General features: G+C 41.2%; 1 protein-coding gene and 1 pseudogene across 4 annotated transcripts; one reads left to right on the forward strand and one right to left on the reverse strand.

Annotated features, from left to right (window-relative positions):
* Positions 1–25,746, forward strand: Or8s10 (olfactory receptor family 8 subfamily S member 10). Of its 4 annotated transcripts, none has more exons than XM_039078920.2 (5): positions 1–314; positions 12,166–12,261; positions 13,852–14,266; positions 19,413–19,509; positions 25,574–25,746. In XM_039078920.2, the coding sequence occupies exons 3-5, from the start codon at positions 13,865–13,867 to the stop codon at positions 25,696–25,698; spliced, it is 624 nt and encodes a 207-aa protein (XP_038934848.2). In that variant the 5' UTR covers positions 1–314; positions 12,166–12,261; positions 13,852–13,864; the 3' UTR covers positions 25,699–25,746. The 4 variants fall into 4 exon arrangements, with proteins under 4 accessions (XP_038934848.2, XP_006242382.1, XP_063119443.1 ...); XM_063263373.1 differs by lacking the exon at positions 1–314 and adding an exon at positions 432–530; XM_006242320.5 differs by lacking the exons at positions 19,413–19,509; positions 25,574–25,746 and having other exon boundaries at positions 13,852–14,845.
* LOC120094029 (U2 spliceosomal RNA) lies at positions 18,545–18,646 on the reverse strand (annotated as a pseudogene).
* Positions 25,747–27,341: the final 1,595 nt, after the last annotated feature.

Raw genomic sequence — 27,341 nt, forward strand, 5'->3', positions numbered from 1 at the left:
CACACACACACACTCACACATGCACACACACACTCACACACATGCACACACAAACACACACACTCACACACTCACTCATACACACATACACACACACCTCACACACACACTCACACACACACTCACACATGTGCACACACACACTCACACACACACGCTATAAAAACATACATATGCAAACACGGGTGTATAAAATAAGATATATGATGATAATTCTACAAAAAGGAGCAGAAAGTGTTGAAAACATTAAAAATTCTTACAGCCCAGGAAGAGATGAAGATACAGACAGAAGGAAGGCGGTTGACCACACCCAGGTACAGTCTGCATCCGTTCCTTGAAGGACCCTGGGTAAAAACTATCAAAAGAGGAGGACGGTGCATGAAAAATTGTATCTTTAATACAAATACTTAAAAGAGAATTTTACAAAGCAGGAGAGGGAATCCAGAGTCGGCTCCAGAGGCGTTCGTTTGGTGTGGGAGAGCTCCCCTTACAGACAGACAGTAGCTCGGCCCCGGGCACTGCTGAGAGAGGTGAGTCAGATGGACAGACAGCTCAGGGTTCAGAGAGCTTGATGTGCGGCTGTGTCTCCTGGGAATGTCAGAAGCTACAGCCATGAAGTCTCACCAACATGACTTCCTGAACGTGAGCTGTGCCAGGAGGACTCCAGTGGACATCCCAAAGTGGATGGGGGAAAGCCCTTAAAGGCTTAAAGGCAGCTGAGGAGAGCTGGGAGTGGGAGGGGTGGCCGTCCCCATGGAAGGGGACACCAATTGTTCGGTGCTAAATGGTCCGGCCAGAAAACATACACACAGAGAGCATTTAGGACTAAACAGGCTAGATTTAGGAATATATGTGTATATATGTGTATGGTGGGAGGGGCGCTTCCCTACGGCCTGCACCCGCTCCAGCGGCAGTGTGGGGTCAAACTCCCTGAAATCTGCCGCCTTAAGAGGCGTCCCTGGAAGCGGAGCTGACAACGCAGACCAACACATAAACATATACGCATGCTATAAGAAGAAGAGGCGATGTGTTTAAAGGAGGGTGGGTAGGGGTATGTGGAATGGTTCTGAGGGAAGAAAAGGAAGGAATCAAAAAAATTTTTCAAGATAAGTTCATAAAAGTAGCATGGTCTTTCCAGCCTTGGACATTTTTAAAAGCAGAAGAGAAAGGATTCCAACAAGGAGGCAGCGGCAGAAGTAAGGCAGGGTTTACACGGGACACTCAGCCACAGGGCATCTGCGTGACATTTGAAAAGCAGATGAATGGTCGGCTCAGCAGCCGGTGACCCGTGGTGAACTGCACCTTCAGGAAGCTCGGTGTATCTGGCGAGAGCCCAAACTAAATCTGTTAGCACCCAGTAACTGATTGCCAGGCTGCAGAGCCCTCTCTCCCCATGCACGACCTGTGGCAGCCAGTCTTCAGGGAAACTTAAACACCAGTTTCAGGCAAAATGCCAGACAGTGAAGGCTTGCACAGGGCAGGGCCAGCACTGGCAACTGAATACTGAGGGACCCTTCAGAAGCAAGACAAGCATCTTTGAAGAATTTCCTACTGGCCAGCCATATATATAACCCAGTCTCCCAGAGAAAGGTCCAGAGTCAAACTGATTGCCCAGACATGACACACACTTCTCAGGCTAGGGAACACTCAGACTGCAAACTGGATCTAGCCACGTGGAATTCATACTCCACACCCCAACACAGCTCTCTCCCCTTCTTCTTCCTGTATTCCTGCCCAACCTAGCAAGGCAGCTCTATCCTGCCCAGTTCCTGTCCTGGGTGTTTTCTTTCCCTGTACGCTTACCATTGCTGCTCCCAGAGAGCACAGACTGGCCTGATTTGGGGATCTCTGCACCTAACCCTCCTGAGAACTGAAACTGACGTGCACCTCTTAGTTCTATTTTTTCACCTCTCTCTTCAGTCAACCTTCAGACAAGACTACCTCAACCTTTTCCTCTTTTGAGTACATTTCCTCCTCCTCCTCTTCCTCCTTCCTCTTTCCTCCTCCTCCCTCCTCCTTTGTCCTCCCTCCTCCTCCTTTCTCCTTCCTCTTCCTCTTCTTTCCTCCTCCTTCCTCCTCCTCCTTCCTCCTTTTCCTTCCTCCTCTTCTTCCTTCCTCCTCCTTTTCCTTCCTCCTTCTCTTCTATCCTCCTCCTCCTTCCTTCTCCTCTTTCCTCCTCCTCATGCGTCAACCCAATTCTATTCACCGGTCTTATCCTGACTTCATCCTTCTTTCCCCTCACACCTACAGGAACTGGTGTATTGCTGCACACATTCCCATCAGTGCCCCTTTACTGCCTAAAAACTGGCAACTAGAGGGTGACCAACTTTTTATTTGACTCTTGCTGTACTTTAAACGTGGACATATTCGTTGATACTGATAATCTTACAGACAAGAGTCTAATTCCAAGGGAGTGCTGGAGATTGATCCCGGTGTCCCAGGTCTGACAGGAGCAAGCACCTCAACTCCACAACAACACAGTCCCTCTCGAGCATTGCAAATATCTCCCTCTAAATAAAAAGGGTTTTTTTTTAAAATGATAGATAAAACTTTTTAAACAAACCAATTAAATCAACCAATAACCTAACTTTAGATGCACACGAGCAAACACTTTGAAAAACTAAGGCAACATAATTCCCCAATAAATTACTAGTCCCCCAGTGATTTCCTCCAGTGACAATGGAAGGTTGAAATGCCAGACAAATAATTCAAGAGAATAATATGTGTATTCGAAGGCCTCAAGCGGGACACAAATAAACTCCTGAATGAATTCCAAGAGAAGAGAAACAAATAACCAAGTGAAATTTAAAAGTCAGTGCAAAGTATGAAAGGGGGGGATTTACTTTTAAGAAGAAACTCTGAGAACAACCAAATAAGTTCGGCAAAGAACACGATCCGTCCAGTCAAGGGTTCCACGCGGAGTTTTGCCAATAGGACGGATCGCAGAGAAACCAAGACCTGAGCTGAAGACAAGGCAGAGGAACTGGATAACCTGAGCAAAGACAAAGCTAAGTTAATAAGAAGGTATGATCAATACTTTCAAGATATACAAGGCACTATGGAAAGAACACATCATGGGCATAGAAGAAGGATTTCATTCTACTGGTAGAGAAAACATTTTCTACGAAGCCAGACAAGCTTCCCAAATTATAGAAAGTTACACCAATCTAGGTACAGAGAGCATGTATGACATCTAACAGAAAAGGTTCTCCAGTCATCGTAATAGCAACCTGTAAATACACAGAGCAGAACCTTAATGTCAGCCTCCATTGCTGTCCCTCGGCTCCTCTCCCTGTCCCTCCTGTCTCTTCCTCCTTCTCCGTTCCAGGCTCCTCCTCTTCCTTCAAACTTTTCTCCTGCCCATCGTTCCTTCTCATCCAATGACAGGCCTCCTTCTATCTTGTACCTGCCTCACCTGTGACATCATCCCACAGATATATGCCAAGTTCTGAAAGCAAATTAATTCCAAATTAGACAAACATTCCCCTGCAAAATTACCCATCATAACTCAAGAAAAGCTTCCCGGAATCAGACCACCATGACAGCAATACTAAGAAGGATCAATATAACAATCACTGGTCATTAATATCCCACAAGTAATATTGCTCAACCCATTTTATGAAGCCACAGTTACCCTGTTACCCAAACCATATAGAGACCCAACAAAGAAAGATAATTACAGACCAATTTCCCATGTGAACACAAATACAAAAGTGCTCAATAACTGAATCCAAGAACACATGAAAATGATCATTCACCATGATCAACTAGGCTACATCCCAGAGATGAGGGGATGGCTTAATATATGAAAATAAATACATAAAATCCACCATATAAACACGCTGAAAGACAAAAAGCACATGATCATTTCATTAGCAGAAAAGGTCTTTGACAAAATCCAATACTACTCCATGATTAAAAGTCCTAGAGAAATTAGAGGTACAAGGGACATACTTCAATATAGTCAAGACGGTTTACAGCAAGCCCATAGCCAACATCAACTCAAATGGAGAGAAACACAAAGCAATTCCACTAAAATCAAGAACAGGATAAGATTGTCCACCCTCATCATACCTGTGCAATATAGTACTTGAAGTCTCAGCAAGAGTTTCAGCAATAAGAAAACTGAAGGAAAAAAAAAGATACAAATTGGAAAGAAAGGAGTCAAAATATCTTTATTTTCAGATGATACAATAGTATGCATAAGTGACCCCCAAACTTCCACCAGAAAATTCACAGAACTAATAAACACGTCCAGCTAAGTAGCTGGATATAAAACCAACTCACAAAAACCCAGTAGCCCTACTATACACAAACAAAAAACAGACTGAGAAAAAAAATCAGCGGAATGTTTTCACAGTAGTTTCTAATAATATAAAATATCTTGGGGTAACACCAAGCAAGTCAAACACTTTCAGTGACTTTCTTCAAGTCGTTGAAAAACTTAAAGAAGACATCAAAAGATGGAGGCTCTCCTATGCTCGTGGAGTGATAGAATTAACCTAGCAGCAGTGGCCATCCTGTCATTTTGAATCTACAGATTAATGCAATCCCCATCAAAATTCCAAAACAATTCTTCACAGATCTTGAAAGGACAGTCTTCAGCTTTATATAGAAACACACACACACACACACACACACACACACACACACACACACACACCAAACAAACAAACAAACAAACAAACAAAACAGGATAGCTAAAACAATCCTAAATAATTTGGAGGTATGCCATCACCAATTTCAAGTTATACACAAAGCTATAGTAATAAAAACAGCATGGCATCATCATTAAACCACACACATTGGTCAATAGAATCCAACTGAAGACCCAGACATAAATCCACACCTGTAGACATCTGCTTTTCCTTTATAAAGAAGCCAGAAATACACAGTGGAAAAAAGACAGAATCTTCAACAAGTGCTGCTGGTCAAACTGATGGCTTCATGTAGAAGAATGCAAGTAGACTTAAACTTCTCGTCCTGCACAAAATTCAACTACAAATGGATTAAAAACTTCAAAATAAACCCAGATACACTGAACCCGATAGAAGAGAAAGTGGGATATAGCTTAGAATACATTGTCCCAGGGAAAGACTTTCTGAACAGCACACAAATAGCACAGACGCCAAGATCAACCATTAATAAATGGGGCCTCGTGAAACTGAAAAGCTATGCACAGCAAAGCACACTGTCAACAGGACAGATCGGCACCCTACGGAAAGGGAAAAGAGGTTAACCAACCTCACTTTCTAAAAAGTCTATTTCTCTTTCCTTTCAAGATCTGCCTGTTCTCTCTGGTCCCTCACTTAATACTACCCTCTGTGGTTCTATAGATTGTGGGTTGGTCATCATTGACTTAACAGCTACTATCCAAAATACATAAACAACTCGAGAAACTAGATCTCAAGAAGACAAATGATCCAATTTAAAAATGGAGGGCAGATCTCAACAGAGACTTCTCAACATAGGAAGGGCAAATGACTAAGAAACGCTTTTTTAAAATGTATAAAAACACATTTAAAAATGTTCGACATCAGAAAAATGCTAATCAAAACTACTTTGGGGTCTTATCTTACATCTGTCAGGATTGCTAAGAGCAACAGAAAAATGTCATCTCATGCTGGCAAGGACGTGGAGTTCGGGTTGACTCCACAGGAAGATGGGAATAGATCTGCCTCAAGACCCAGATATACAGCTCTTGAGTATGCACCCAAAAGACATTTCATCCTACCACAGAGATACTTGGTCAGCCATATTTATTGCTGCTCTATTCATAATTACAAAAAGTGGGGAGCAACACAGATGCCCCTCAACAGAAGACTAGATGGAGAAACCGGTATATTTTCACTACTCAGCCATTTTTTTAGATGACATGAGATTTGCTGGTAAACGGTTGGAAGTAGGGAAAAAAATCATTCTGAGTGAGGTAACCCTGACCCAGAAAGACAAATATGTTGTGTATTTGCTTATATGTCAATATGAGCTGTTAAATCGATGATGGCCAACCTAACAGTCCATAGAATCTCAGAGGGTAGATATAAAGGAAAGGACCAAACAGGACAGGTAGATCTTGTAAGGGAAGAGAAGTAGATATTTATGGATGGATGAGGGTCTGAAGTGCGAGGATCAAGTGGATAAGGGAAGGAGTAATGGGTTACTGGAAGGGAATATAGGAAGAGACATGTAAGATACAGGGACATTTGAGGAGTAGTATGGAAAGGTAATATACTAGAAACCTCTTAAAATAATACATACATGAAGACAATTGTCTTAGTCAGGGTTTCTATTCCTGCATAAAACGTCATAACAAGATGCAAGTTGGGGAGGGAAGGGTTTATTCAGCTCACACTTCCACATTGCTGTTCATCACCAGAGGAAGTCAGGACTGGAACTCAAGCAGGTCAGGAAGCAGGAGCTGATGCAGAGGCCATGGAGGGATGTTTCTTACTGGCTTGCTTCCCCTGGCTTGCTCAGCTTGCTTTCTTATAGAACCCAGGACTACCAGCCCAAGGACGGCACCACCCACAATGGGCCCTCTCACCCTTGATCACTAACTGAGAAAATGTCTTATAGCTGGATCTCACGGAGGCATTTTCTCGAGGGAGTCTCCTCTGTCTGAGGCTGCAGCTTGTGTCAAGTTGACACACAAACCAGACGGTACAACTGACCCCCTGGTCAACTTGACACATAAACACATTGAGCCTCGACCCTTACTTTCTTATTCATTCCCAAGATCTAAATAATTTTAAAAGTCCCACAGTCTTTACAAATTCTCCACCATGAGAACATGGCCCACAGAATCAACTAAGAAGGATACAGGGGCTCACAGAGACTGACTGACGTGACAATACGGACCCTGTGTGGGTCTGAGCTGGGTCCTCTACATATACTTTATGGTCGTGTAGCATGCTAGCCTTGTGAGACTCCTAACAGTGGGTGAGGGTGTCTCTAACTTTTTTGCCTGCTTTTGGGACCCTTTTCCTCCTACTAGTCTACCTCGTCCTGCTTTGATATAAGTGTGCATGCCTAGACTTACTGTAACTTTTTATACTATGTTCAGTTGATATCCCTGGGAGGGTTACTCTTTTTTTTTTAAGGGAAATGGAACAGAAGTGGATCTGGGAGAGAGGAGAGATAGGGGGCATGTTAGGAGGAGAGGGAGGAGAGGAAACTATGTTTGGGATGTAATGTATGAGAGAAGAATTTAAAGAAATACTCTGTCCTAAAATATCGAAGAGGATAAAAGGGAGAGAGGACTTAGCTAGTTCTCACAGATCTTCAGTAAGATCCTGCCACACTGTGACCACTTGCTAAAAGCCCCAACTGTGGAAACTGTTGCATTTGGAACTGCCTCAGTACAAATTTTTGAGGGGACACAAATATTCAAGCCACAACACTCAGCAAGAAGAAGCCAGGACCTACCTTCAACTCTTTTCAGAATGTCCTTACTTAAGTATACAAGTTCATTACTTACAAGTTAGTTTTCCTAGCAACTGTAGAACATAACCCGTCTAAATTTACGGGACCACATATAAAGATTTTCTTTTTCTCCAGTGTCCAGTGGGGGAAAAGTATGTCTCGTGCAGCAACTTCAATATTCATATTCCTACCAACAGTGGTCAAAATGAAACATAAATTCTCTAACACAATAGAAGCTGCCTTTGCTGAGCCCCTCAGTTCAAACTGACCCTCACTAAAATATCTCTGAGCAGCCATATTTCAGATTCTTTAAGAAAATTCAAGTCTTTCTATCCTGGGCTTCAGAATTCTTCTTGTATCTAATCATTACTTAATTCTAATGCTTCTAATATAGTTTACATTAACATCCCATGTCTGGTGGCAAAATTTTCTACTTTAGTTTCTGGAGCTACTATTAACAGACTCTTAGCTGCATAGAACAATGGAAATGTATTCTCTCGTGGTTCTGGAGTTCGAAAGCTTTTGTCCCTTTGGAGGCCCCTAGGGGCTGCATGTTCTGTACCTCTTCAGCTTCTGGTAACTGTCAACAACTGGCTACATCTTTACCTTCATGGCCACACTGCCCTCTTCCCTTTCTAGAATTTTCTCCCTCAATCTATTCCATTGTGAGGACACCTGACATTAGGATTTAGGGCTTGCAGGGTAATCCAAGATGATCTCATCACGACATCTTTAGTTTAATTTAATAAAATTTTCCATGGCTTTTACAAGTTCTGCATATTAGGACTTGGGGGCACTGTTTGGAAGGCACCATTTACCCACCACATAGTGAGATACAATAGCATAGCTGGGATAAAATAATACCCGGGTTAAAGAGATAGGGAAGTATAATTTGAGTTCATCCTTTTTTCAATAACCTTAACTTGGTTTTTCTTGTATAAGTCAAACTATAGATATGTTGAAACAAAACAGAGAAAGTTAACACGCTTTCTTTAAATGAGAGGAATTAGATGATAATAATAATAATAATAATAATAATAATAATAATAATAATAATAAAGAGAAGTCTATATGATGGCTATTACATAAGAAAAGTGAATGGCGCTCGGTAATGTGTCTTAGCTCTGCTCACTTTGATCTCCCTAAAGAGCACTTTAGTTCCCGTGTGGTCAGGAAGAAAATAAACTTGGTTGAGAACTAATTTCCTAAAAAGATACCTTCTTATTCCTCCCTAATCTCCATCAGTTCTCTTTCAGGCTTTAAACCGCTGTCTTAATTCGGAGAGTTCAAACACCCTTTTCTCCCATTGCTTTCCTGTCTGGCTAATGAGGAACTGTGTAATTAGTGAGTCCAGACATTGGCTTCAGTCTGAGACTTCGGGGATACGGGCCCAGCATCCCCTGGGTGCCAAGCACAACCTATACACAAGCACAGATGACCTTCTGATTGGTTCTGCTAGAGAGTTCCTTAACTAACATTCTTAAAATGACAGCATTCAGAACATCTCGAAGGGAATAAATATTCAGAGTAGCAGGGAGAGGTGACAGCTCACCTGATCCGAGATCATGTGATGAAGTTGTAAAGACATGGGTGCTGCATGGAATATCGGCCTCTTGGGTGGTTTTCCTTAGTGTTTGCCCTGCAGAATGACCTCACTCTAGGGTCCACTGCAGGATTATCTGCTCCAGGAGAACAACAATCTTAATGTTGTAGCACTTCACGTGTTTTTAGGGCATTCTAAACCCAACACTTGTTGGCAGAAGGCAAAGACCTGCTTTTCCCAAAACAATGCTCTTGTGACAAGGCGCTCTCTCTCTCTCTCTCTCTCTCTCTCTCTCTCTCTCTCTCTCTCTCTCTCTCTCTCTCTCCCTCTCCCTCTCCCTCTCCCTCTCCCTTTTCTCTCTCCTTTCCCTTCTTCCCTCTCTCCTTCCTCCTCCCCCTCTTCCTTTCCTCTCTCTCTCCCTCTCCCTCGCTCCCTCTTTCTCCTTCCCTCCCTCCCTCCCTCCCTTCCCACCCCATAGAAGACTTTACGTACAGTGCATTGACTTTCATAGGAGAGCCAGAGTGTGAAGAGGCTTCCTCCTCCAGAAGATTCCAGAAGCATGGTACTGTATGCTGGATAGCTGGTGCTCCTCCTAATCTTTCTTTCTGAAAGGCAATAACTTTTAACTTTGCTAACCATCCTTTCCTCCACCCCTGATCCATCCCCGCAACACTAGACACAGAATCTCCTGCTTGGTGCATCCTACTTCCTGCAGCCAAAGATGGGTACATCCCAGCCCTTGGTAAGCCCTCTCCTTCCCTGTGTTAACCTCTGTGGTCTGTTTCTAAACATGTCACTGTTCCAAATGCTCCAGACAGCTTCTCAGAAAGGTCTCTCTCCCCTCACTGCATGACTTAGGGAAGAAACATCTTAAAGCTTTTGCCTAAGTCCCTCCGTATTTTAGGACCCCAAAAGATTGCAGAAAACCTCTCTCTAGAATGCGACAAGAACATCAGAACCCATTAGCTGCTTCTCCCCCCGCTTGCACAGAACCCCTGTTAGTAAGGTTTTCTGTGATTAAAACCACCATGGATATGTTAACCACGGAGACAGTGTGAATAGTACGGATGAGCACAGGAAATGGGTGGGGATATCTTCATCCTAAATAAGAACTACATTTTCCTCCCAGCTGCAAAGATGCTGGGTTAAGTTGTCCAGGCTGACCTTCTAAACCTATGCTCCACCCACCTTCTTATTCCAAAAACAACTCCAAACAACCAATGGGTGGGAGACTATCGAGGGCCCTTCTGAAGTCCTCTTTCTCTAATTTTTACTCTTAATCGTTTCTTACTAAACTTCAGTCTTTAGTTCTCACCCTTCTTTCAATAAATCTGGCATGAGTCTTAAGTGTCAGGATAAAATTAGGCTGAAGTCTTTCACTCAGAATAGTGAGTGGAACCTGAGGCATTCTGCCTGCTTAGAATTTGTTATCCAGAATTTAGGAGAACCTAAAATGTGCATGGTCATTATAAAATCCCTAGAATGTCACCTGGGCTGGCTCATCCCTTGTGAAGCAACCTGGTGGTTCCCCGACAGCCGACACAAGGTGAACTCAGTGGTTCCTTGGGAGATATTTTCTCGAAATTCTCTGCTTGGGCATTCTTTTAAATCTTATTGGACTTTTGCTTATAAATTATGTTTTTTTTTGATTGTGTGTTTTTAAGGATTTTGTACAAGTGTGTGTGTGTTTATGGGTTTATAAGATTGGGTGTCTAGATTTTTATACCTTTGTTTGAGATAAAGTGTGTGTGTGAGTGTGTGTGTGTGTGTGCGCATGTGCATTTTTATGGGTTTGTTTGAGAGTTTGCATGTTGTATGTATGCTTGTTTATAGGTTTGAGTGTGTGTGCATGCGTGTTTATGAGTTTGAGTGTGTGTATATTTTTATGGGTTTGTGTGAGTGTGTGTATATGTGTGTTTATGAGTTTGTTTGAGTGTGTATATTTTTATGCGTTTGAGTGTGTGTGTTTATGAGTTTGAGTGTGTGTGTTTATGGGTTTGTTTGAGTGTGTGTGTGTGCATGTTTATGAGTTTGAGTGTGTGTATATTTTTATGGGTTTGTTTGAGTGTGTGTGTGTGCATGTTTATTAGTTTGAGAGTGTGTGTGCATGTTTATGGATTTGAGTGTGTGTGTGTACATGTTTATGGGTTTGTTTGAGAGTGAGTGTGTGTGCATGTTTATGGGTTTGAGTGTGCACATGTGTGTGTGTGTGTGTATATATACACAATCCATGTACTTCTTATGCTTTTTCTTTGTTTTTGTTTTTCCCTGTTGTTTGCTTTGTTTCATTCTGGTTTGGTTGGTTATTTACCTGCTTGTTTTCTAGAAAGAGTGAGAAGGAAGGCGTGGAGCTTGCTAGGTAGGGAGGGGAGGATCTGGGAGGAGATGCAGGAGGAGAAACCTTGGTCAGAGTATATTGTGTGGTAAAATTTATTTTAAATTTTAAAAATCCCTAGAATCAAGGCTCTGGGGAAATGGCTACATCGGTAAAGTGCTTGCTACGTGAACATGGGGACCCATGGTTGATTCCAAGCACCTACTTAAAATTCCCAGACCAGTGGTGCATGCCATAAAACTAGCACGAGAGAGATGGAGACAGGGAGGTACCCAGTCTTACTTGCCAGCCATTCGGGCTGAATCGGAGAGTTCAGGGTTCAGTGAGAGAGCCTGCCTCAAAAAATAAAGAGCAGTAGAGGAAGACATCACTCAGTGACTCTGGCCTTCACATGCAGTGACCTCTGGCCTTCACATGCACACACACCTATGTGCACACACATATACACATATACACATACACACAAACATAGTTACAATAAAACAAAATATCTCTGGGATCCATTTGAGATGCCCTTTAAGATGAGGAAGATTGGATCCTTTCTTTGAAATGCTTCTAAAAATCATATGACGTAAAAAGATTGATTCCTTCATCCATACAAAACATGAATGTTACAAGAAAAGATCCTCCAGACACGCTACGTTATTTTTGAGTGAGGCTTCAGGCTCCCCAAAAGACCCTGCGCTGGCTTCTCCTTGTGACTAAAAGTAAAATAGTTAGTCATGGTGGATGCTTCACCCACAAACAGTTTTAGAATATCCAAATCCTCGAAAACGATGGGACAAATATTATCACCTCACATTGCTTATATAAACCTTAAGTACAACATTTGCTTTCAACAATGTTCATAAACTTATTTGTGCAGCGTCCTCAGAAGCCGTGACTACAGATGTCCAAGCTTTGGCATCTCTGGGTGCAGCTGAAGGTACGCACACATCGCTCTACTTGGAGACACTCACAGGTAACCTTGGCGGGGATCTGAGACACTCTTTAGCTTTGACTGCTCTTGGGAGCAGAATTTAAGCTGTATTTGAGGAAGGAAATAACAAGATGTTGTGTTGATACTGAAAGGCATATATTAGTTTGGATCTCTAGAATATAAAAGGACATTGAAATGGACAACAGGAGCCAAGCCACCAGAGAAAAGCTTCCTGTTGTTTAAAGGAAAACCTGGTCCAGGCACATGCCTCTAATTCCAGCTTTAACGCAGGAGAAGCAGGAAGTCAGGGTCACCCTGGGCTAAATAAAGACCCAAAGCCTGCTTGGGAACTTTCAGAATTTGTTTGAGAGAGAGAGAGAGAGAGAGAGAGAGAGAGAGAGAGAGAGAGAGAGAGAGAGAGAGAGAGAGAGAGGAGGGGAGGAGGAGGAAGAGGAGGAGGAAGAGGAGGAGGAGGGGGAAGGAAGGAAGGAAGGAAGGAAGGAAGGAAGGAAGGAAGGAGAAGGAAGGAAGGGAAGAAGGGTGGGGCAGAATGGGGCGGGACAGGGCAAGGAAGGGCAGAAAATCAAAAAACAAAACAAACCTGTCCTTTGTGCAGTCAGTCCAGAGCCACAAAAAAATGTCTATCTGTCCACCCCCCTTTCAAAGTTCTAAATCAGAAAGGTGTGATTTATCCTTTTTCTTCTCCTCATTTTCTTTCTGATGCTAGCCAGGGACTAGGCAATCTTTAACATTTGGGGTTTCCACCCTCTCTAAAACTTTCCCCCCTGCTATGTGGTCGCTCGTCCATACCTAACTCAAACAGCATGGCTGCCGTCCTCCAGCTCCCTCCTCTGGAGACTTCGGAGATCTACAGTTTGCTGTCCTAGGGTTTTTCTTTTTAAATTCTAATAAAATTTTCCTCAAGCTTCAAAAATATTGAATAGAAGAGAGACGGAAATGACTGAAAATTAAGCTAGGGTGGGTGAGGGAAATTCCAGAATATTGTTGTAGGAAAATCGGTCTTTACTCATGGGGAGAGCACCTAAAATGCTAGACTAAGAATTAGGAAAACAACGATGGCGTATCTTTCCTGACTCCGCCACTTCAGTGTCACTTTTCGAAAGGGTACAATAAAAGTTACTCTCCGGGCCTCAAATACTTCCTAGAATTGTCCTGAGAACAAATAAGAGTAAGAAAGTCCTCTGGATACAATTGTTATAATGTGAACAAAATGTCATGTGCTGGTAAGTAAAAATCTGTGGCTTCTGCTGAACCGGGAAGGGGGTTAGTGGGGGGGGGGGGTGTTTGGGAACAGCCACTGTCCTGTGTGGAACAGAGTTCTTTAGGTGCAATGAGAGTGAAGGGCTCTGAGCTACACTAGAGCATGGAGTGTATAAATAATCCCGCAGTACTGCATGTCTGGTAAACCCTGCGGAGCAGAAATGGGGCTCTCTGAACCATGCGCAAAAAAGTGATGAAACTCATCCCACGATGTACGCAGAAAGCAACCTGACATGACGTTGTTCCAAGTCAGACAAGGGAGAGGGAAATGTTGAAACACACAAGATGGTGCCTTACATGACAGGGAGAAAGGCCTAGAAAACCTCACCCCGCTTTCCACTTTATTCCAAGGAAATAATCACAAATGGCCTGGAGCAACCACAGCAGCATCACGGAGTTCGTGCTCACCGGGCTCTCTGACGACCCCCTGATCCAGGCTCTACTTTTCACGCTGTTCCTGGGGATTTACATCCTCACCATGACGGGGAACCTGATGATGCTGTTGGTGATCGGGGCTGACTCCCACCTCCACACTCCCATGTACTACTTCTTAAGCAACCTGTCGTTTGTAGATCTCTGCTTCTCAACCGTCACGGTACCGAAGCTGCTGAAGGACCTCCTGTCTGTGAAGAAAAGCATCTCAATAGAGGGCTGCCTGGCTCAGGTCTTCTTCGTGTTTTTTTCTTCTGGTACCGAAGCCTGCCTGCTCTCCGTCATGGCTTACGACCGCTATGCTGCCATCTGCCATCCCCTGCTCTACGGCCAGGTGATGAGAAATGAGTTGTGTGTACGGCTTGTGCTAGTCTCGTGGGGCGTGGCCTCTCTCAATGCAACCATCATCGTGCTCCTGGCTGTGAACCTGGACTTCTGTGAGGCTCAAACCATTCACCACTACACTTGTGAGCTGCCTGCTCTTTTCCCTCTGTCCTGTTCGGATATCTCCATCACCGTCGATGTCCTGCTTTGCTCCAGCTTATTGCACGGGCTGGGGACCTTTATCCCTATCTTCTTCTCCTATGCCCGGATTGTCTCCGCCATCTTGAGCATCAGTTCCACCACCGGGAGGAGCAAAGCCTTCTCCACCTGCTCCTCCCACCTTGCCGCAGTGACCTTGTTCTTCGGGTCCGGCTTTCTTTGCTATCTCATGCCCCCTTCTGGATCTTCCCTGGACTTGCTCTTGTCTTTGCAGTACAGCGCAGTCACGCCCATGTTGAATCCCCTCATCTACAGCCTGAAAAACAAGGAGGTGAAGGCGGCTGTGAAGAGGACCCTGAGAAAGTATTTGCTTTAGGTAGTAAACTGTGTAAAGTTTTCTAATTATATTCTCTTCTCATACATCCCTAAATCACACAGTGTCAAATATTGGGGGGCAGAGGGGTCTCTTCTGAGGTTTATTGAGATCTAATCTTATCATTCCAAGGCATAGTGGGCATTTCTTGATTTTGGACTTTTATTTGGAAAGTCTATAGTCTGTTGGCTGGAAGGGAACGTGAAGATAGTTTTCCACGGAGTAGAATAATATATGATAGCAAAATAACAGAGGTGAACGGAGAGACGTTGGGAACACGCACAGTGGTAGAATGCTTGACTAGTAAGTACACAGCTCCAGGTTCAGAGTTCCCTTGCTCCCACCAAAAAGGAGGAGGAGAGGAGGAAAGAAAGAAAGAAAAGAGGGGGGGGAGATGCAATAGTCACCTAGGGATATCTGGAATCTACCCATGAAGACTTAGTGAATGTTCTAATGACAATTTTACCAAAAAGAAAGAAAATCCTATGTCAGCAAAGGCTCAATAGTGTAGACTATTGTGGACATAAGAATGTTTCATTGTAAAGCTATGAAGCACTGCAACAAAGCCTTCAAGAAAGACAAAATGTATCATTAAGTACCTATTAATAAACAAACTTAAAATGTCTACATGTTCAAATCTAAACTTTGGAAAAATAACAAAGCCTGAGCCCAGGAAGCGGCTCAGCTGGTAGAGTACCTGCCTAGCATTCACCAAGCCTTGGGTTTGATCCCCAACATCTCACACACTGATCACAGTGGCACATGCCTGTTATCCCTCCCCCTGGAGTACAGAGGATCACAAGCTCAAAGCCAGACTGACCCAGGTAGCAAGTTCAAGGCCATTCTCAGCTGCTTGAGAAAAGTGAGGGGAATACTTGGAGACAGGTTTGTCTGTAGAGTGCTTGCAAGCACAAAACCCTGAGTTCAATCCCCGGCAACCACACAAAAAGCTTGGCGTGGCACACTTATAATCCTAGCTCTAGGGAATTAGAAACGGGTGGACTCCTGAAGCTCAATGGCCACCTAACCAGCCAGGGGCCCCAAGTAATAGTGAAAGAACTCTGCCTCAAAAAACAAGGTAGATAGCTCATAAAGAATTTTGAACTCTGGGCCCCTCACACACATAAATCCAGAGGTACACATATCCACACACAAGTGAACATTCACTTACACATACACCAAAAAAGATGAACAAACTAGATATAATAAAAATAGAACAAGATGCATAATTAAAAGTGAAATTAATAGAGTATTAAAAATAAAAAATCTGGGGTTGGGGATTTAGCTCAGTGGTAGAGCACTTGCCTAGCAAGCGCAAGGCCCTGGGTTTGGTCCCCAGCTCCGAAAAAAAGAAAAGAAAAAATAAATAAATAAATAAATAAATAAATAAATAAATAAATAAACTATGTGCCAGTTATTTTTTTAATTATAAAATTTGGCATATTATTGGAGATGATATTCGAGGGAAAAAAAAGATGGAGAAACTAATTATAAACCACTGAGATAAAGAACATTAGCCAGGTGTGGTGGTGCAAACCTGTACTCTTGGCACTTGAAAGACTGAGGCAGGAGGACTACGGATTGGAAGCTAGCATGGACTACACAGCAAGACCCTCCCTCCCTATCTCCAAAGAGATAGAGGAAATGAGATTGAAATAGATAAAGAATGAAAGTGAGATTGGAGTGGGAGGTCAAAGAAGCTGGGCAGGACGGTACACGCCTATAACCTCAGCTCAAAGCAAGCTGAGGCAGGAGGATCGTGAGTTTGTCGCTAACTGAGCTTCTTCACAGTAAGGACTTTTCATAGATAAGATAAAATAATAAAGCAAGGGGTTGGGGATTTAGTTCAGTGGTAGAGCGCTTGCCTAGCAAGCACAAGGCCCTGGGTTCGGTGCCCAGCTCCGGAAAAAAGGGAAAAAAAATGTATGTGTGCATTGGGTTAGGGTTAGGAGCATGAATGCAGTTCCATAGAGACCACATGGATTAGGACCCCCTGGAGTTAGATATGGGAGGCTGTGAGCCCCCTGAATGAGTGTGGGAGTGTAATCGAGGTCCTCTACAAGAACGGTATGAGAGACTCACGCCTAACTGCTGAGCCAAGCCTCCAGACCTCCTGCCGATTCTTATTAAAAGTCAGACGTTTATATCATTATCTAATCCCTACTATTAAAGTTAACTATTATTTTGACCCGAACTGCTTAGTGTAAATTCAGCTCATTCTTTCTTTCATAAAAATATTTACCTTTAGAAAACAAATGGAGGAGGGAATGACCATGAGGACCCCACTCTACACAAAGAACTACAGGCAACTAAGGAATCTGAGAGCCCGAAAAATAGTCTTCCCTGGGGAAGAGCACATCAATTGTTTATTTAATACCAAGTGGTCGGACCTGAAAAATTACATCCAAGTAACAATATACAGACTGGACAGATTATATTTAGGAAATTATATGTACCCACATATATGTATATGCATGCGACAGCAAGTAATTTAAAAGGCCATGAATTTAAAAGAATAAGGAGAAATAGATGCGAGGGTTTGGACAGAGGAAAGGAAAGCAGGGAGTAATGTAATTATATTATACTATTAAAAATAAAAGAAATAGCTAAAAACTTTACCTCTAAAAATATAAAGCCATAAGCTTTATGATACAAAAATCGCAATGAAGCCAAATCATATTGTGAAGAGCAGTGTGTTTTACTAAAGTCTATTAGCTTACATTTTAACAATATTTATAAAACAGATTCGGGCCAACTGACACTCAACAGAACAACTGACTCCATTAGAGTAACAACTAAGCCATTACAGTACCAAGCAAAGATGGTGTGGCAGGATATTTGATCACACCGCAAACCCAAGATTCTGTTGTTTACTGTAAAGACCTGTTTCCAGGTATGGTGTGGCTTGGCCCTATCACATGCCTTTAATCCAAGAACTTTCGGATTGTTATAAACAGGATTAAATAAAGTCAACCATAAATCAAGAGGCAGAGCTAGAAACCAGGTGAAAGGGAATGAACGTAGAACAAAAAGCATAAAGAGTAAGAGGAAGTCAAAAGGATGGATAGAGGGAGACATAGAACTTTGTTTTGGGATGTCAGCTATAGAGGAAGGTCAGCTGGGTGCTTCCTCTGCCTCTCTAAGCTAGCAGGCTTTTACCCCAGCATCTGGCTCCAGAATTTTCATTGGTAAAATTTTTTTAAAAATGGGATTTTGTTAAAAACATTTGGAGCCCAACATGGGGCAAGATCATATGTGTAGGATGATGTCATCACGCAGGTGTAGTCAAGTACAAGTTAGAACGAGGCCTGTCATTGGACAAGAAGGAGGGATGGGCAGGAGAAAAGTTTTAGAGAAGGAGGAAACTGGACGAGAGGTAAAGGAGGAAGCCACCGAGAGAACATGGAGGCTGATGTTAAGATTCCACTCTGTACCTTTACAGGTCGTTATGAAATTTTTTTATTAGATATATTTCTTTATTTACATTTCAAATGTTTCAAACCTTTCCTGGTTCCTGTCCATAAACTCCCATCCCCTCTCCCTCCCCCATACAGGTGTTCACCCCACCCACCCACCCCCATTAACACCGTACCCCCCAACATTCCCCTGCACTGGGGGTCCAGTCTTGGCAGGACAAAGGGCTTCCCCTTCTATTGATGCCCCAACAAGGCTATTCTCTGCTATATATGCAGTTGTAGCCATGAGTCTGTTCATGTATATAGTCTGTGGATAGTAGTTTAGTCCCTGGAAGCTCTGGTTGGCTGGCATTGTTGTTCTTATGGGGTTGCAAGCCCCTTCAGCTCTTTCTGATAAGAACAGATACTACACTTGATCTTAGCCAAAAGGCCGAGAAGCGATGCCCTTCAGCTCTTTCAATCCTTCCTCCAATTCCCCCAAAGGGGGTCCTGTTCTCAGTTCAGTGGTTTGCTGCTAGCATTCACCTCGTTATTTGACATGCTCTGGATGCGTCTCTCAGGAGAGATCTATATCTGCTTCCTGTCAGCATGCACTTTTTAGCTTCATCAATCTTATCTAGTTTTGGCTGCTGTATATATATGGGACACATGTGGGGCAGGCTCTGAATGGCCCTTCCTTCAGTCTCTGCTCTAAACTTTGCCTCCATATCCTCTTCTATGGATATTTTCATTCCCCCTTTTAAGAAGGAGTAGGAGCATCCACATTTTGGTCATCCTTCTTCTTGAGCTTCCTGTGGTCTGTGGATTGCATCTTGGGTAATTCAAGCTTTTTGACTATTAAGGAATGGATGTGTACAGGGCTTTGTATGCTTAGGTGGGCAATGATATCTTATCAATTGGATCAGAGGTTATTGTGTTGTGTGTTCTTTCTTGTGGCGATTTGAGTTTGGGAGAGTGTGTGGCACTAGGCCGCCACAGAATTGGGATGTATGCTTTTGGCGTGGCAGCCTGCCTTGGGAGCTGGATGGGTGGAGGGATTGCTGTCAGGCTCAGAGAGGGGCCTTCGGCAGTGTGATATGGGGTGGAGCAGGGCCAGTGAGAGGCTTTGCTGACTGCGATGAATATGTCTACCAGATGTCTTTGGGCACTGCAGTGCCAGACCTAGTTGAGGATAAAAGACAGCATTTTATTTTTTTGTAATTTTACAGCAACACATATGGACAGAGAAATCATGCCAGCTGCAGAAAAACTGGAAGGCCATCAGACTTGAGAAGTCTTCAAGGATGGGAAATACCAGAATACAAGGTGCTGTATAGCGCTACTTTAGATGGCTTGAAAATGGAAGCAGAAAATGAAAAGGCAAACAACATAGTTGAGATTGACATAATTCTGATTATACTCATGATCAGTCTGGTAATTCATATTTTATCCTTAATAGACATAGTAGTTTCTGTGCCAAATATGAAAAGTAGATTGATGAGGTATAGAAAGACTTACAAATGAAAATGAGAAAAGTACTCAGACACAGACAGAGGAATTTAGACAAGAACCTACTGTACCACTTCATGAAGAAACTGAAGTGTAGCAGCCCAAGGTTGTTAGAAAAATAGGCTTAGTTTGTCCAGTTACTATACAAAAAGTACCAGCAGATGACAGGCATCCCCCCCAGGCTATAAAGAAATTAAATGTAATACTATAGCCATATTAGATTTGAGAAGATTTAAGGAAGCAATTATTTTGTATCGTATGCATTCACCCTATATGAAGCAGATATTAAATTAATGGGCAACTCAGAAAGAATTATCAAGACTAGAAAGATTTGGCAATAGCAATATTGGAAACTGGTCCTCAGTTACAATGGCAAACATGGTAGAAAGAGAAATCTAGGGCCATAGAACAATTAAATATGGCTGGAGGTACTAAGATTGACTCCAGCTGTAAATAGAATACTATCAGATTCAGAATCAGACAAATATTAATCGAATCTTTGGCTTTTAAAAATTCTAATTCTGAAAATTCTAATTCAGAATGCAAAAGGGTGATTAGAACTTTAAAGGCAAAATCAGAACCAAGAGATGAATGGATTAGAAATACGGCTGACATTGGGTCTCATTACCTTTGCCATCAGGAAACACCCTAAATAAATAGCATTGAAATTGAAGGTTTAGTAGACGCAGGGGCAGATGTAACAATAATTTCACCAAAATATTAGCATCCAGTTGGCTTCTTCAAGAGGTGAATATTTCGCATTTAGGGACTGGAATGTTATCTCCGGTAAAAGAAAATGCAAGATGGGATTGAGTGTATCGAGACAGAAGGACAAATAGGAAAATTAAGTCCATATGTGGCTAATATAGCCATTAATTTATGGGATGTGATTTGTTGCAGCAATAGAAAACAAACCACAAGATAAAGAAGTCTTCTGAGAAAAATATTAAAAGGAATTATCAAGAACAGTCATAGACTAACAAGGAATTATCAAGAACAGACATAGACTAACAAGGAATTATCAAGAACAGTCATAGACTAACAAGGAATTATCAAGAACAGACATAGACTAACAAGGAATTAGCTAGAACAGACATAGACTAACAAGGAATTATCAAGAACAGTCATAGACTAACAAGGAATTATCAAGAACAGACATAGACTAACAAGGAATTAGCAAGAACAGACATAGACTAACAAGGAATTATCAAGAACAGTCATAGACTAACAAGGAATTATCAAGAACAGACATAGACTAACAAGGAATTAGCAAGAACAGACATAGACTAACAAGGAATTAGCAAGAACAGACATAGACTAACAAGGAATTAGCTAGAACAGACATAGACTAACAAGGAATTAGCAAGAACAGTCATAGACTAACAAGGAATTATCAAGAACAGTCATAGACTAACAAGGAATTATCAAGAACAGTCATAGACTAACAAGGATATATGCAGGACATGACAGGTGTTGGTCTTTCAGGATACCAAATGCCCTATCTTTAAAACAGTTAACTGACAAACCTGTGTGCTTGGAAAAATGGCCTTTGACATCAGAAAATTAGAGGTACTGGAACAACTGGTACAGATGCAGCTAAATGTTCAACACATTGAAGAATCTACCAACCCATGGAATTACCCTGTCTTTATTATTTAAAAAAAAAAAACAAATCAGGAAAACGGAGGATGTTAACAGGTTTAAGGACCATAAATAAGATGGTTCAGGCAATAGGCTCTTTACAGCCTGGTATCCCATTGCCTTCTTTATTGCCTAAGTAATTTATTTTAAAGATTTTACTTTCACAATCCCTTTGCATGAGCATGATATTCCGGGAAAAGTTTGCTTTTTCAGTACCTACTTGAAATAATAGTTATCCAATAAAGAGATTTTTGTTAAAAAGTGTTACCACAAAGAATATTGAAGTCCTACTTTGTGCCAATATTTTGTAGAACAGCCAATATATATAATTCATAAACAGATTCCTCAACCTAACATTTAGCATTACATGGATGCTATTTTACTGGCTAATTCAGGTGCAGATGCCTTAGGAAAAAATGTTTGATGAAGTAAAGAAAAATTTGCCTTGCTGGGAACTACAGATGACTCCTGAAAAATACAAATAGGAGATTTTGTTAATTATCTAGGATATGTGATAGGTTTACAGAAAATATGACCACAGAAAGTACAAATCAGGAGGAATCAATTACAAACACTTAATGATTTTCAAAAATTGTTGGGAGACATTAACTGGCTATGTCCCATAATTGTATTAACTACTCAAGAGCTAAGTGATTTATTTCAAACCTTACAAAGTGATAAGGAGGGTTGGGGATTTAGCTCAGTGGTAGAGCGCTTGCCTAGCAAACGCAAGGCCCTGGGTTCGGTCCCCAGCTCTGAAAAAAAGAAAAAAAAGTGATAAGGATTTAAATAAACCAATATATTATATTATAATATATATATCATATATATATACATATATATATGATATATATATTAGCTGAGACTGAAAGAGAATGAGTTCTGGTAGAGAATAAATTACAGGATGTTCATGTGAACTGTTTGGATCCAAAGCTGGATTATGTTTTAGTTATTTTGCCCTCTACTCACTTTCCACTGGAATTCTTATGCAGAAAGAAGATAATATCTTAGAATGAATATTTGTAGCATACAGAGTAAAAGATTAAAGACCTATGCAGAAAAGATTTCTGAATTGATTCTGAAAGGAAAAATGATACTTCATCAATTAGCAAGAATAGATCCAGCAGAAATTGCGGTACTCTTTACTAATGCTGAAATTGTCTCATGATAGGCAGAAAATAAACACTGGCAAAGAGCTTGCAGTAACTTTTTGGAAGAGATTAACAACAAATATTCCAAAAGCAAGAGACATCAGTTTATGAAAAGAACTAGTTGGATTCTCCCTCATACAGAATAGAAGCAGCTAAATGTTCAACACATTAAAGAATCTACCAACCCTTTGGAATTCCCCTGTGTTTGTAGAGTAAAAAGGACACCAATTTCTTAAGCCCCTACATTCTATACTGATGCAAATAAATCAGGAAAGTCTGGTTATAAGTTAGGAAAAAATAAGTAAAGTGGCTCAGAGCCCTTATGAGTCAGTCCAAAAATTAGAGCTGCATGCCATTATTATAGAATTATTAGATTTTCTTCGGTCTCTTAATGTAATTACTGACTTTCAATATATAGAAGGAGTTGTTTTACATATTGAAACCATTGAACTTACTACAGATGATTTCAGAATTAACTCTGCTATTTATTCAGCTACAAAAAGTAATCAGAAATAGAAATCATTCACTGTATGTAATACATATCAGATCCCAGATGGGTCTCTAGCACAAGGTAATAATGAAATTGATCAGCTATTAATAGTAAATGTGCTAGAAGTCTCAGAATGCCTGAAGAAACACAATGTAAACAGCAAAGTTTGAAGAAAGATTTTTCTATCACTTGCCAACAAGCCAAAGAAATTATAAAGAAATGTCCTACCTGTTCTTTGTATAACCAGACTCCATGACCTACATGAAGTAGCCCAAAAGGTACCCAAACAAATGAAATTTGATTAATAGTTGTGTTTCATTTTGCAGAGTTTGGAAAATTAAATTATCATAGACATATATTCAGGATTTCAATGAGTAACTACTTTTAGTTTTTAGAAGATTCTATAATTACACATTTATTAGAAGTTATGGCTATTGTGGGGATATCTGACAGTGCTCTAGCATATGTCTCTAGTAAAATGAAACAGCTTTTGCATATTATAACATAAAGCATATTACAAGTATACCACACAATCCTACAGGAGAAACAATTATAGAAAGATCTAATAAGGCTGAAAAGATGGCTCAGTAGTTAAGAGCACTGACGGCTCTTCCAGAGGTCCTGAGTTCAAATCCCAGCAACCACATGGTGACTCACAACCATCTGATGCCCTCTTCTGGTGTGTCTGAAGACAGCTACAGTGTACTTATATATAATAAATAAATCTTTAAAAAAAAGAAAAAGAAAGATCTAATCATACTTTTAAAGGTATGCTTAATAAACAGAAAGGGGTGATAAAGGTTTCCAGAGATATATTACATAGTTCTTTATTAACTTTAAATTTTTAAATGCTAATGAGACAGGAACAACAGCTGAAGAGAGACATTGGATAGTAGAAAAAAAACCGCTGAATTGAGTAGTCCTGTATATTTTAAAGATATGTTGACCTCAGAATGGAAACCAGGATATGTGTTACACTGGGGAAGAGGATTTGTCTTTGTTTCCACAGGAGGAGAAAAGCTGTGTATACAGTCAAATTTGATAAAGACTAGATTCAAACAGGAGAGGTAACTAACCAAGTAGAAGATAGAATAGTTTGAATGGATTAAATAAGTTATGAGATTGTCAGGGAATGAGCCAAAGCTATGGCCAAGGCATTTATTAATAAATAATTAGACTCAGAGTTGTCGTTCCAGGAGAAGAGGCTGGGAAAGGAAAAACTTGGAATTTATTTTACAATAAACATTATCTCAGAACCTATAAGATTATTAATTCTAATTAATTTTATTTTTTTTGGTTCTTTTTTTTCGGAGCTAGGGACCGAACCCAGGGCCTTGTACTTCCTAGGCAAGCGCCCTACCACTGAGCTAAATCCCCAACCCCTCTAATTAATTTTAAACTGTTAATTATTAATCACTAATTAACCAATTCTAGAAGTAAGCCTCATCTAGCTTCCTATGTGTGTTTTCTGGCTTGAGTCTGAATCAGGTGACTACAGACAAAGTTTGTGTGTCTTAGATGTACTTAATATTTGGGGGCCCCCGACCTCTCTGATTTGTGCTCAATAAGACATTTAAAATGTTGAGGTTTTTCTATTATTCCTAACAGTAACCTTTGAGGTCTCCGAGAAGATGATGGGGGAATAGTAACTGCATGCATATATAACAACACTAATCAGAGAGCCACAGGAGTAGCCTAACTAAATAAAAAATCAGGTCTTCTTTTGAAAAAATTAATCCACCAGTCAAAGTAAAGATAAAAGTGCAGGAGAGGGAAAGCCAAGAATCTCGACTTTAGTGACATCATTCTTACCAAACCAAATGTTCCTTATCTGTGTTTTGTTCTTTTTCCAAATTTCTTTTTTTTATTAAAAAAGGATTTGTTCATACAATCTGTTCTGATTGTAGTCTCCCTTCCCCCAACTCATCCCAGATCCTCACCATATATCTACCCAGTCAAATTTACATCTTTTCTTGCTCTCGTGCTCTCTCTCTTCTCTCTCTCTCTTCTCTCTCTCTCTCTCCTCTCTCTCTCTTTCTCTCTCTCTCTCTCCCTCCCTCCCTCCCTCCCTCCCTCACCAGAAAACACACAGGCATTCAAAGAAAAATGAAAAATAATAAAGTAAGATAAAACAAAAAGAAACCTGAATAGAACAAAATAAACAAACAAAAAGAGAAACAAAGAGTCAAAGAAAAAGCCCAAAAAAATAGATACAGTCTGATACACGCACATTGGAAATGCAGAAATCCCATAAAAACACAAAATCTGAACCCATGATATATAAGCAGAAGACCTGCAGGGTAAGAACAAATGGGGGGGCGGGAGGAGGATTCCTCAAACAAAGAATTAGGAGACAGAGAAACCCTCCAAAAATATCACTGTGCTTGTTTTGTATTGGTCATCCACTGCTGGGCAGAGCCTGGTCTTGAAAGTAGTGGACCAAAACCAAATGTTTAACGACAAAACCCAGTGGACTTTTCAGAAGGGCCAGCTTTTCTACCTTTATTCTAGTTCACTAGGTTAGACCCAGATGGCAAGGTGTTGGAATTATTATTTTAAATTAACTTTGGTTTTACTTTCACCCAAAACCATTACCCAGGAGGACAGGAGGAGGAGGAGAAAAAGGAGGAGGAGCAAAAAGAAGAGGAGGAGGAAGAGGAGGAAGAGGAGGGAGAGGAGGAGGGAGAGGAAGGGGAAGAGGAAGAGGAAGAGGAAGAAGAATGAAAGCCCAAGTTTGGATCCCCAGCACAGAGATAAAAGGCTGGATATAAAGATACCGTGGGTGCTATGCTGGCATGAATGCTATGGGGGTAAACAACCACTTTCTAATTAAGTTTAAGTTGTAATCTACAAGAGGAATGTATGGGTGGAATTGTAGATCTGGCCAAGAATCAATGGTGTGGGAGCTGTCCAAGAACCCACAGTTTAGGAGCTCATAGGCACTAGAGATGAAGCTAAGCTTTCTGACTTCATCAGAGCTGTTTCTTTGTACAGAAGACAGTAGTTAACACACTCACAACTATTCTAAGCACAGAGCAAGTGTCTAAGGAGTACTCAGCTATAAATGGGACTTCTACATTACATCATCTCCAGTCAAGGCCCAGAGAACATCTCTGAAGAAATGCTAGAAAGATCCCAAGAGCCAGAAGTCAGGGAGGACTGGGAACAGTGTCTTCTGAACATGACAAGACAGCTTCACGGATGCTCTCCCAGCAGCCACACCACGGTTGTCCACACAAAAGCTTCCCAAGGTCAATCAGCTCTTGCAGGCTGTCCTCTGACCTCCACACATGTGCTATGATAAAGCTCAGTCACATACCACACACATACAAACACACACCACACACACAAAAACACACACCTCACACAGACACACACACACACACACACACACACACACACACACACACACACACACACACACACACACACAAATAGATAAATATTTTAAGCCAAAAACAAAGTCAATGGAGACTAGACACATAGATACAAGGCCTAAATCTATAAAACAGTGTGGAAACTACATGGCATTGGTCTTATTCATGAATTTTTTTTAGATTTCACCCCACAAGTGCAGGCTACAAAACAGATGTATAAAAAGCATCTGGCAAAATCCAAGAGCTTAATATAAGCAATTAAAAAATATGAGCTAAAGAAGGTAAAAAGTAAATTACACAATATGGGTCATATTTTTACAGGGACAGCAAAGGTCACACTCAGTGAAAACTGAAATTTTCCCTTTTTTTCAGCAAATGGGGCAGATGCTCAGTCAGGCACACCACAGGAATGGAGAAGAAAAAGCAATCAGAGGGGAAATAAAAGTCACATATAAATCATAAGAGAAGAAATAAAATGATCTGTTTTCAGATAATACGACCTTACACATAGAAAACACTGACGACTCCCTAAAAATACTAGAAAATAATAACGAATTTAATTAGCTTGCAGGATTCAAACTCGCCATACTAAAGTTGGCTGCAGTCAACGGCGACACCATCCATAAGGAAAATACCACTTATAAAACTTTAATAACAATGAAATACTTAGAAATTACCTTAGTTAAATAACAGAGAAGTGTAAATATATACTAAAATAACAAAATATTAATTAAAGAAGTGTTGTTTGATGATTTCATATGTACAGACTGTGTGCTTTGATCAAACCCCGCCCTTCATCGTTTCCTCCACCGTCACTTTCACCTCCCAACTTCATTGCCCTTTTTTTTTCACCTACTGAGCCCCTTAGTGCTGCCCACATGTGCATGGATGTAGAACCATCTACTGGAGCCTGGGTAGTGTATTGGGGCTGCATCCCTGAAGAAAACTAGTTCTCCCTGCCTATCTTAGAAACTTTCGTACTGCTTTAAA

This window comes from Rattus norvegicus, chromosome 7 (assembly GCF_036323735.1).
Source record: "Rattus norvegicus strain BN/NHsdMcwi chromosome 7, GRCr8, whole genome shotgun sequence".
In the NCBI taxonomy this organism is placed as follows: Eukaryota; Metazoa; Chordata; class Mammalia; order Rodentia; family Muridae; genus Rattus; species Rattus norvegicus.

Excerpts from the sequence above, each read along its gene's own strand:
- Or8s10 (XM_006242320.5), top strand. The coding sequence starts at position 13,865 with ATGGCCTGGAGCAACCACAGCAGCATCACGGAGTTCGTGCTCACCGGG.